Source organism: Onthophagus taurus, chromosome 2 (genome assembly GCF_036711975.1).
Source record: "Onthophagus taurus isolate NC chromosome 2, IU_Otau_3.0, whole genome shotgun sequence".
NCBI lineage: Eukaryota > Metazoa > Arthropoda > Insecta > Coleoptera > Scarabaeidae > Onthophagus > Onthophagus taurus.
In genome coordinates, this window is record NC_091967.1 from 10,366,733 (window position 1) to 10,379,253 (window position 12,521).

The window sequence follows — 12,521 nt, forward strand, 5'->3', positions numbered from 1 at the left end:
TCTTATAATAGCGTAATCGTGACGAGAATCGGATCATATACAACTTTAACCATGATTTCAAAAACTTTAATCACACTTTCATAAAAAAAATAAGGAAAAAAAAGAAAACGAAACAATTTGAATTTTGCAATCAAAACACAAATTACCATTTTGCGATAAATGTAACAACGATAGACACTTTTTGCTTTGCGTAGTTTGTAAATAATTACTCGTTTCTTGAATCGTTAATGAACTGACCGTTACAAAGAAAACGAATTAAAACGTAGAATAAAATAATAAAAATTATGAAATAAATAACAATTACAATGGGATAGTTATTTTTCTTTTATTTACCATATGTTGTCTGGTCGTAAAGTGAACAAAGCGAAGATGCCACACGTACCTACTACAAAGCTTAAGATTTAAAAGAACCAGTTTTTTAAATTGTCGAGCAATTAGGAATCGTTCGGGAGAAAGATCGGACGCGGAACGTTACTAGAAAGACAACGATGAGAAAATGTGTGGTAATACCGAACAATTTGTACAAAACGAGGCGAGAAGAAATAATTGTTAAAGTGTTTAGAGGAAAAAAGATCCGGAGAAAGAATTATTGTTGATTTCGAGAAATACAATTTTAAACGCTACTATCGCAAATTACACTGATAAACTGTCTTAATTATACTGATTTTAAGCCTAAATGATTAAAAAAGTTTATCATTGATCAACAAACTGCAAAATAGATTTTATATTTAAAACTAAGACTTTGCTAAACAACCAAAGTCAGCCACTAAATATAGCTAAAATTCGCTATTTCACACTCGAAACAAAAGTTTATCTTCATTGGTCTGTATTTATAATAGAAAAAGAATAAAATCGTGTTGTTTTGAATGAATATTAACTGTTTGCTTGCTTGATGAGCTTATTTCTAGGAATAAACTCAACTTTCTTGCTTCCTATCTTTGTGTACATTAATAAACGAGTTGTGCTAAAAAATACAAAGATAATTGCTCCGGTTGTCATGGAAGTGAGATTTGTTTAAATTAGATTGCAGAACTTGCTTCTACAATCAAAATTATCGCCACATAGTAATTGTCTGGTAATGATCAGACAATTATCTGAACGCGAACACAACCCAAACCAAAGGTTCGCGGTCGGGTTGGGTTGAGGTCGCGTTTGGCTTGGGTGGGGTTGTGTTATGTTTGCATTCGGGTTAAGTTGGGTTATGTTTTGTGTTTTCCCATTTAGGTTGGGTTGTGTTCACGTTCAGATAATTGTCTGGTCATTACCAGACAATTTCTGTGTGGTGATAATTTTAATTGTAGAAGCAAATTCTACAATCTAATTTGAGGCAAAATCTCGCTTCCACGACAACCAGAGCAAAATCTTTGTATTTTTTGATACAACTCATTTATTTATGTAATTATTTATGTAAACTGGTTATCATATCGCAGCGTCTCAGCCGCAAGCGATATCTAAATTAAAAACTAAAATAATTTGGGACCTTCACTTTTGGCACTGAGTAGTCCTATGCATTTTTTAGTGCTGTATTCCAACGAAATTAACTTCAATCACATCATAATTGAAACATAGGCAATGAGGCACATGAAAACATGAACATGAAAAGAGACAATGAGGAAGTTGGTTCAGAGAGAAGTGTAAATGTTAATGTTGCGTTGGTGCGTTGGCATAAAAGTAACATTTTGGCATCGCCTGCTATGTAATTGTAATCGCAGCAAAAACTAACCACAAAAAAATAAAATATTTGCCATTCTTGTGACTATTTAATTATACCCTTCAATTCAACTACACCACTCTTCAACGAATTAGTCACAGATTAGTCACTTTTTTGCTGTATTCCGTTTTAGTATTTTTCCTACATAAGTAATTACCATTTGCGCAACACAACAATATTTAACGTGCTTTTAAGAATTTCAAACGAAATAATGTAAAAAATTATGGGAATCTTTTTGAAAAAATTGTTTAGAAATGAAGAAGAATATTAGCGTGAAACTAAAATCTTGAAAATGTGTAATTAAAAATGCTTTGCCAATTCCCTAGATTCGTATTTAAAGCTTCGTCTGACGTCAGAAACGCTAAAAAGCTGGATCAGTTTTAGCTTTTACAGCGCAACGTGCCCTGCATCGTGATGATTTTAAATAGTATATCCATCTTTCGTGTATGCGTGAGTTTGAGGTCAACGAATCCTAAAGTGTAATTAAATTCAAACTAACGAAATGAATGGTGGATAAAAACAAATTCATTTTATAATTAATTAGTAAAATATTAAATGCAAATATAAATCGATTTTTTTATTAAATTTTGATGAATTTTTATATAAGTAATCGATTATTTATATAGAAATGTGGTTCAATTTTATAGGTGAATGAGGCAATACAAAATTTTAAGATTTGAACTAGTAATGTTATAAATCGGAGTGAAGCATATGCGTGCGTTACTGCTCCAGTTAACGGTACATTTATAAAGATGTCACAAATTCCTTCGCATCCGTCACTAAAATGTGCATCTATTGTATATTATCCAAAAACCTAACCCAACCCTTTTATTAAGTATGAAAAGACTTGAAAAGAAACGGGTCTTCTTTAGAATTGAAAGATTTCAATGAGGTTTCAAAGAGATTTCAAGACGATTTCAAAGGAGACGAGGAGACATATTAAGTTACAATAAATTTCCTCTTTACCTGCCACAATTTTGCGGGTGATATTTTTGGATCAATACAACTTTTTAATCTTAAAATTTATTTAACTTTTCCTTGAAATACGTAAACATTAAAAAAACAATGAGGACCTGTATTAAACAATACTTATTGTATTTGTATTTATATAAAAAATTAGCACTAAAAATTGTTTTGGAGGGGTTTAAGTATTCTAATTAAAATAAAATGAGAGCAACCACCTAGTGAAAGTTTATAAATTATTTCAAAGTGTGAAATCCATAATCATCACCAAGTGATTAACCATTTGTAACGTTCGTATAAATAACCAAGATTTATTTTTTAGAAATGGTAAAAAAACGTTCCAATTAACACTGACACAATTTTCATCAAACTCATAAATAAATTTTATTCATGGTTTTGTTTTAATTTAAGTTATGTCATCAACTGACTCCGTCATCATCTTTTGACTTTTAACCTTCCTTCCGTATTCAGTTCAATTAAGAATGCCAACATGAAACCATGCGAATATCTCAATAAAAACAAGTGGAAAAGGGAACAGTAAAGTTAGGAATTTAGCGTCAATTTTAAAAGATACTACACCGATTGTAACCGAAAAAAATCGCACCATTCACACCTAATGGATCAAGTAAAAAAAAGTGGATAAAAAGTAAACGGTTAGAACACAACGATTCATTGTTATCGTTGATATTCGCGTAAATATTCAAATATCCAACTTCGTTTAACACATAGTTGAGTAAAAAAATAATTGTACTAAAAAAAAGCAAAACCCAAAAAAGTAAAAAAGCGGTACACGAAGGTCACATTCAAATTACAATAAATTAAAATTTTGATTAAGTCGGTTTCGTAAGTTTTCGAATTATTTTCAATCTAACTTTAAGGTGAAATATAACTTATCGGGTTCTTATTGTTTAGCGTTGCTGTCACCCAATGTGAATTGGTGCGTGAATCTATCATGAGGAAACGACCTCCATGAGATTGAGCCAGTTTTAAAAGCAATTTAATAAAATTAAAACGTGCCCCACAACACAAAATCGATTAATTAAAAATTAAAAAATGCAAAAGTGAAACTGTGGAAAAAAATATCCTCGCTTTCGATTAATGTTTACGTTTAAGTAAGTACTTTTAAGTGAGTTGGACTAATAAATCGAATAAATCGACCTTACTCAGTAAGTTAATTAACGTGAAAAGCTGTAAACTAATTGCATATCAATTTATTACGAGTATCATAACATAATTATAGAAAATTATGATGATTAACTGTATCCTTTTTGTTTCAAAAATCTGTATAAATGTTTAACCAACAAACGTTTCTTTATTATACAATGATGAATCAAATAACTTAAATAAAATTTCATTCGGTACAAGAGTTATCAATTTAAGGAATTAATTTATTTCTAAGCGAATAAAATGACTTCCTTTTTTAAAGTACCATGCTGGTACTCGCAACGACACATAATTAATTTCAATTAAACGAATCTTAATAATCATTTATTATTATTATTATCGACTGTGATAAATATAAAGTTCTAAAATTGTTTGATTTTAATTTCTTGAAAATAATGTTCTGGAATGCAATTTCAACGAATTCTTCCATCTAACGGAATTCTAACGTTTTTACCCTCAAAACGTTTTAAACGTAAACAATTTGAACTGTTTTTTTTGCTTCGGCAAAAAGTTGGCACTTCCGGCAGGTGTGTTCCGTCATACTCTAGCTATAAAAGTAAACTCAAGGCTGGGAAATAGAACGGTTTTAAAACTTAAAATATGCTCCATCCCTTTTATATTCAACTCGCCGATTCATATAAACAATTCATTGCGCTTTTTCTATGGTTATGATCAACATACAGAGCGGCGATCAATAAAAAATTAAAAGAATCAGTTGGGAAATTGGCATGAAAGATTTATGTGGTAGCACTCCCAACGATTTAATAATAACTAATTCATAAATGTAATTAAAAGAATGAAGTATATTGTTCGAATAGCCGTTTGTTTTTAAAGCGGTCGATTTGATGTTTATTTTTGGGTGTTTTGCAAGATTCGATCGTAAAGATATTCGTTTATTCCGCAATATCCGCTATTCTCAAAATTCTCGAAAACTCGCGTAAAACAAAAGAAAATGTTATTGGGTTAATCTTTGAAAAAACCGGAAAATTAGCGAGAATTTTTAATGTGGTTTTTTAAAACAAACATAAAATTTTTAAAACAATATTTTTTCAGGATGTTTTTCTATCTGATGACGTCTTAAAAAACTGTATAATACAATCAAAATACGTGTTATACAAAAGCTTACCTTAAAAGAATTGTAAGATGAAGATCGTGACTTAATCGATCCAAAGCAGTCGTTCCATCAACTCTAACAGCATTAATCTTATCTCTAAGTGAAACTGAAGTTCCAACAGGAGAGTGTCTTTCCCTTAAAATATCGAAAATGTTGGGTTGTCTCAAAAAAGCTACTACTTTATCGTTGTAAGCGATTGGAACATCTACTGTTGTTGGTACAAAGGTTGTTGTTGTTGGTCTTGGAGGAGGAACTGGAGCCTGAAACAAATTTGAAAAGAATAAAATACAATAATGCGAAATAAATTATAAAAATACATAAAAAATAAATAATACAGACAAATATAAGCTAAACAATAAAAAAAAGTAGACAAAAATACAGAAAAATATTGCGAAAAAAGAATAAATAAAGAAAAATTAACGAAATCGACTACAAGTAAAGCGAATTTCCTTGTAGCCTTACCCCTTGTGCTTCGTCGGAAATTCTACGGCTAGAATAAATTGGTTCCGTTGGAAGTCGAGGATCCATGTACGAAGTCCTTTTATGAGAGTGGTCAATAAAGAATTGCTAACAATTAAAAGAAGAGTGTTAATTTTTTTTGTGAAAAGCTTAAAATTTAATATTAATAACAAACATTATCACACAAATTTGTGGGAGGAAATTGGAACACACTAAGTTCTACATTGGTTATTACAAATTGATATTTACATATGTGATACTTAATTGTTATATTTCCAACATTCAAATAGTAATCACACTCACTATACAACAATTCTCCCCATTTTACAAATGGCACTAGTTTACTACTTCACTGATATGTTTTGCGTTAGAAAATAATTTTTAAGTAAATAAAGTTGGTCAACAGTCTATTTTGAGAAATTTGTGTAGGTAGCTTGTTTTCAGAATAATTTCATTAACATATTATGCTTAAATTTAAAAAAATTAAAAAAAAAAAGAGACATGCAGAGTAAGGCCTCATGACATTTTTCTTTTAATCACTTGTTATAACATGTTGAATACTCCTGTCAGAGCCTGGTAAACGATTATTGGAAAAGAAATTCCTTTTATATAAGTATAGCATTTTGGAATCTTTTACCAAACTCGACATTGCAAAAATTATATTTTTACTGTAGGCACTAGAACAGATATCAATACTCATATATACAAATGTGTATATACCAGAAACACACAAACCTCAGAGATGTTTGGAAACAAGAGAAATGAAAACATTAAGAAAAATAACGGGGAAAACGTTTGGGATAGAGAAAGAAGTGAAAACATAAGACACATATGTGAAGTAGATAATATTAATATGAGTATACAAATGGAATGTCTGGACAATGAATACTAAAGATTACTTGAGATACATCACCGGTTGGAAAAAGGAGTTTTGTTCTGAAGTTTATTCAAAAATATTATGTCATACGGATTACCACAAGATGTATTTTTTTATTTGAGCTACAGAGTGTTCAATTTGCATTTTTTCCTGTCATTACTTTATAACTTTTCAAGTAGTGCCAGTAGCAAAAATGGTGGAGACAATTAAGAAAGTACTCATATAGAATATAAGCTTAGTGGGAAAAGAGAAGGAACTAAATGAGAAATTGAAGATGAGTAATAATAAGCCAATCAGAAGAGAAAGAAAGAACCTAACTTAGAAATAGGATGGATAATATGAAGTGGGAGAAAAGTCACCAAATAAAGAGAAGAAGGAAGAAATATGCTAGAAACAAGGGGAAAAGCATTGACGACAGAAAAAAATACACCAATATTACTTACAATATTCGACAAGCATGCCAAAGGAGATAATTTTTCTATTAAACTGAAAGTCATAAAAATAACTTCCATATTTATAAAAAATTGATTGAATGCAAACACAAAAGTTATTATCAGTTAAACGGAATGGGTTATGCTGAATGATGGCTTAAATAAAAATATTGATTGAATTTGGAGAAAGAATAAAACGACATATATCTTGTATACTCCATGGTATATGTATCTCTTTATCATACTATCTCGCATACAAGATAAAACAATATATTTATCATTTGGGCGGAAAAGTATTGAGAGATGAAAAGAAGATAATGGAAAAATTAAGAGAACATTTTATGGAATTATGAATTATTATATTAACAGATGTTGAGGAACTGAAACAATTCACAAAGGAATTAAAAATGGAAAAGCAACTTGACAAAATAGAATGACTACAAAAATTGTAAACTATATACGAAAATTGGGAAAAGTTCCTACATATACTACAAAAACTATAGAAAGATAAATAATTCAAAACATCAGAAAAGTACGAAAGTTTGCATAAATTGTAGAAAAATAACACTTTTACATATGGCTACATTAGAACAAAACAAACTTTCAGTTGGATACAGAAATACTTATTATAGTTATTATATCTAAAGGTTGAGAAAGATCTGTAAGAAAATTTAATTAAATGGAATGAAGTGTAAAGTGTACAGTTGATTTGTTAACAAAAACAAAATATCCAAAAACATATAATATCACTAACAAAGACTAATAATAATACTAAGATTAGGTTATTTGTCAGGAGAAAAACATTAAATATTGAAGCATAAACCGACTTTATAGGAAAGAGACTATTAACTTTTTATCAATCACTTTAACAAAATATCGAAATGTTTTTAATAAATAATAATTATTTTGACTCAAGACCAACTCCAATCTATTTAAAAATGTAACCTATCTTTTTTTAATTTGATCAATGTTAATAGTAAAATCCATTTTACCAGTAAATGTGAATAAAATTTGATTTAATTTTGATTTAAAAATCAACTAAATGTACTTTTGTACTAATTCATTATAAAAATATTTCGCTTTACATGTTTCGACTAACCAGTCATCTTCAGAAGCGTTGTCGTAATAAAAGAAATGGAGTTCAAAAAACTTCGCATGAATGCGGATACGTGGATAAGGTCAGCACATCAAATAAAGCGACATTTAAACAACAATTGGAAAAATTAATTTATAAAACTATGAAACCAACATGTTAAAAATATAAAGTTTAAAAATTAAAAACGACCTTACACGAAAAGTTACAAAAAATAAAATGGTGAAAATTTGATTAATATTTGATTACATTTATTTTTAAAATAATATTTGCAATTGTTGTTTAAATGTCGTTTCAAAAGTTTTTTAAACGCCATTTCTTTTATTACGACAACGCTTCTGAACATAACTGATTAGTCGAAACATGTAAAGCGAAATATTTTTATAATGAACCAGTACAAAAGTACAGTCAGTTGATTTTTAAATCAAAATTAAATCAAGAGTTATCTTTTTTAGAACTAAAAAAATTCTAGTGTTTAATAATAAAAGAGTCACCTTTCCGTTTCGATCCTTTTTAGTATCCCAATTTGGAGGTAAATCTTTTGTTGTATCAGAAAACATGTTCACCAAAGCAACAAGTTCTTTGTTATGTTGGTATTTTTCAAAAGTAGGTGGATCTCTTCTGATTCTTCCAATCATATGTTTCAAAGTTGAATTTCTATTGTATAATGATAAGGCATCCTAATAAAAAAAAACATTTTTTTCTTAGATTTTGTTTAAAAAAACAATTTTTAATTTTACCTGATTCATATGAAGAATAGTAAAAAAATCAGGTCTTGTTAACAATCTACACCCAGGTGGTGCTGCCGAATAATCAGCTACTTCCAACCTTTGAGAGCTAATTGTTCTTCGAATGCTCTGATATCTTCTATCTAATTGTCTTCTTTGTTGTTCAGCACCTTCTCTACTTCCTATGCTGCTGGTTGATCCACATGGTCTTTGCCATGATGTTGTTCTAGTAGCATGATCAATGTAAAATATTCTCCCAATACTATCCATTCTAGCTTCCCAAGCTAATAAAATAAATAATTAAATAAAAATTTAAACATGTTTTAAATTTTCAAATCTTACATGGTGGTAAAGGTTCTTCATCATTTCCGGGAAGTTCAGCAACAGTTAAAATCCTGGGGGTTCTTTCAGGAATAGATGGTAATCTTGTACTTGTTAAATGTCTCAAAGCAATACTTCCACCACTAGCTTCTCCATGTCCATCACCACTTTCACTTGGTCTTTCTTCAGTTGATTGAGACGATTGAGATGAAGATGCTAAAATAAAATAATAACACCTACATTCCCTTTAACTTTTTAATTTTAAAACGAACCTGATTCATCACTCAAAGCTAAACTTTTTCCTTTTCTTCGAACAAATGGCGAAACCATTTCTTCATTACCATTAGTAGCTCTTAAAGATGGTGGTGTTAAATCTGAGCTTCTTTTTTTAGCGTGATGTGTTGGAGTTGGTGGACAAACCGGACTATGATCCCCTCCAACAACTCTAGCCAACGCTTTTTGTAACGGTTTTCCAACACATTCTTTTCGAGGTGTTCGGTGATCAATTTCATCATGACCAAGAAGTCCTTTATCAGATAATTGTCGACTTAAAGGCTTGTGGACTTTATTCGTTAAATCAATAGCCGTTTCAGCTTCACTTCCCTCCATCGAACTACTGTAAGTCGAAATTGAACTTTGACTACCTCTTGCTTCAAGTTGTTGATGTTGACATTCAATGGAAGGATGTGCTTTATCTAGGGATTTCGTTAAAACTGTGCTGATGTAATTGTCATTGACAACAAGTTTTTTAGGATGAGCGAGTTTTTGGTTTTCTTGAATTTCGAATTCGGTTAGAGATAATTTTAGTGGTTCATCTGTATCGATTAATTCAAAATTAAATGTGTCTTCAGGTTTTTGGATTATCTAAAAGAAATAAATTTAATTATAAAATAATTTAATAATTGTGTGCGAGTAATTTATAATTTACCTTTGGTTTGTTTTGTCTATAAACTACAGGCGGTTTAAAATCATCAGTTACAGCGTGTAACCTTTCTAAAGGTCTATGTAAACTCCTAGGCGGTAAAGGAGGTGCAATTTCACCATCAACCCCATCGATTTGACTCAAATCGTTTTTTCCATCGTCCATAGTATTCGAAGTAGAGGCCCATAAATGGTAATATTCTTTATTTGGACTTTTCGCGCTCCTAATTTTCTTCTTTGCGCCGTTAATCGTTGTACTTTCCGACCTGGTTAATCCATTTGGTGATTTCTTCTTCGCCCCGGTTTTCTCTTCTTCCAGTTCTACTTCTTTTTTGCTTTTCGTTGATAACTCCTCCATTGAACTCGATGTTTTTACTGAAACGGAGGGTGGTTCGAGTTCATCTTGGAACGCGCAATTTTCGATACCGTTGCTTAATTTCGATTTGTATTTCACGTATTTTTTAAATTTATCCGGCGGAGCTTTCATTATTAACGGTTCCGTTTGCGCATAACATTCCAAAGTTTGACCGCCGTGGTATCGAAAACACAAAAGCTTTTCTGCGTGGTTATATGGAATATCCAAAAGCCACATAGTTGTTGTTGCCGCGTCTTTTACCGATTGACGACCAAAATTTTCGGAAAAATCTTGATTATCTGAAAATAAAAGAAATAAATTTGTTATAATCGATTTATTAATAGATGGTTAAAAAAAGGAAACGTTTATTTTCGTCTACATTTGTTTACGTTGTATTCAACGTATTATTTTTACGACATCCTCTACCCCTAAGCGTTAAAGCCGGAGGCCAATTAAAAAATAGCCATCCGACATCTCAAACAAATCACCTCTTCCTTCCGTTCCGCTAATAGGCTCTCTGCTTATCCGGGAAAATATAAATCCGCTTGAAGAGTATTATACATATGGGCGAGGGCAGGTGCGGAAGTACGGTAGAACAATGGCTAAGTTCCGGTCTCCGGAGGCCATCTGGTTCCCGTGTTTCCGGACTTGAAGCATAAATGAAACGATAATGTAGAAAGAAATTGTGAAGAGAAGTGAAATGAAGAAGGGGGATTCAAAGGATAACGACGTTTTGGCAACTCCTCCGAAGCCGTGGTCTATTTTTGGTGACACGCTGTATACGTGCCGTGGAATTTCGCTCGTGCGGCCCGAAAGAAACCGGATATGCACTTTGGCAATCGGCTCGGTGAAAATAAACACCGGAAACACACCGATGTTTTCGCTAAAACGAACCCGACATGTTAAAGTGGATCTTCTGTTAACTCAATGAGGTGGTCGACGAATGATATGTTTGTTGGTTTTAATCTACTTTTTTAAAATTCAGTTGATACACAAACTTCAACTCATCATCTTCGAGCTTCATATTCCTAAACCAATTTAAACTCTAACAGCAATTAATTTCGTTTAGCAATAAACTTAATTCTGTTTGGACAATTCCGCGTCCACAAACCGCGAAAGCATTTAAACCGAACGGTCAACGTAATTTATAACGGCCATAAAAAAGTGGCCTTTTATGACGCGGAGCTATTAACGTTCCGGTTACCATACAAAAAACGTGTCAGCTCCAATTTTCTTTCCATTTTCAATAGATCATTCCCTATACAAGTCGCTATAAAATTGCAAGAATGTCACTGATTTGAATAACAGGTTATGGAACGCGCTAAATAGATAATGATATATGCTGAACCTATGCAAACATGCGGATAAAATTACTTATTCCATCTCCGGTTGAACATGTTTATTTCTTCAATATGTCATTTAGATGTAAAATAATAAAAAATATTAAAATGTAAGTAACAAAATGATTTATTAATTAAATTTTAAAAAGAAATTGTTGAGCTATTGTACAACAAAAGTATTAGTAAGGAAATTTACTACTGGTTTTATCATAAATGATGAATAAAGCGTATTGAAACAATAAAAAGTTATTGATTCAGAGTGAATTGCGAAATCGAGCCAGCACACCTTGCAGACACACATTAAATCCAGACGCTCAACATAATGGAATTCTCATTGCAAATCTGTGTCGCAAATTTAAGTTATGCGAGTCTGCTCTAAATTCTGCTTTGAATAAAAAACAACGAGATTTACTTGCGGAAGCAGCTTTACATAATAAACATGGATAATGGAGAACCAATATGTTTATCCGGCGTAAATGACCTTAATACGTGAAAATACAAACTGTTTGCAGTACTTAGAGCATTCTTAAAACATAATACATGCAATAAATATTAGAGAATCGATATTTACTGCTGTACACATGTGTACATTACAAAAGATGTAGTTGCAGATAAATCTTAATAGAAGTAATCGTAACATCCTTCCAATTATAAGAAGGAACTTCCTTACCGGCATCGAGCAATTTTCGCATCATCTTCCCCCAACAATTCGCGTTTATAGTTGTCGAAGCCGACGAGGCAATTTTTCGACCGGAAGTAGGAAGTGCGGTGTCGGTAATTCTGCACGCTGACGCCTCTACGACATCCTCACAGTTAAAATTAACTGACGACTTTAACGTGCCGACGAAACCGCACGCACACGACGACGACGTCAAACTTTTTTACTTTCAAGTTTCTTTTTTATTAAGGCCCGCCCGAAAAGTTTGCCGACAAGTCCCCAACTGTCACGACGATACAGAAACTTGGCGTTTTTTGAAAAAAGCTTTTTGAACTGTTAGTAAACATCCCCGCCCTTTTTTCTATAGCATAACGCAACCGCTTATA

The 12,521-nt window shown here is 31.6% G+C and overlaps 1 protein-coding gene across 5 annotated transcripts in view; it reads right to left on the minus strand.

The window, feature by feature from the left end:
* LOC111426848 (Hecw ubiquitin protein ligase) overlaps window positions 1-12,521 on the minus strand; it is a 34,721-nt gene that overhangs the window by 7,502 nt on the left and 14,698 nt on the right. For 2 of the 5 annotated variants that reach the window (XM_023061658.2, XM_023061661.2), the window contains exons 2-8: window positions 9,790-10,436; window positions 9,134-9,725; window positions 8,883-9,077; window positions 8,553-8,824; window positions 8,307-8,492; window positions 5,415-5,519; window positions 4,965-5,212 (exon numbers count right to left, since the gene is read on the minus strand). In XM_023061658.2, the coding sequence (XP_022917426.1) occupies window positions 4,965-5,212; window positions 5,415-5,519; window positions 8,307-8,492; window positions 8,553-8,824; window positions 8,883-9,077; window positions 9,134-9,725; window positions 9,790-10,436 (2,245 nt within the window). Of the gene's footprint in view, window positions 1-4,964; window positions 5,213-5,414; window positions 5,520-5,660; window positions 5,680-8,306; window positions 8,493-8,552; window positions 8,825-8,882; window positions 9,078-9,133; window positions 9,726-9,789; window positions 10,437-12,147; window positions 12,229-12,521 lie in introns of those variants that run through there. The other 3 variants (XM_023061660.2, XM_023061659.2, XM_023061662.2) reach the window with 3 other exon arrangements.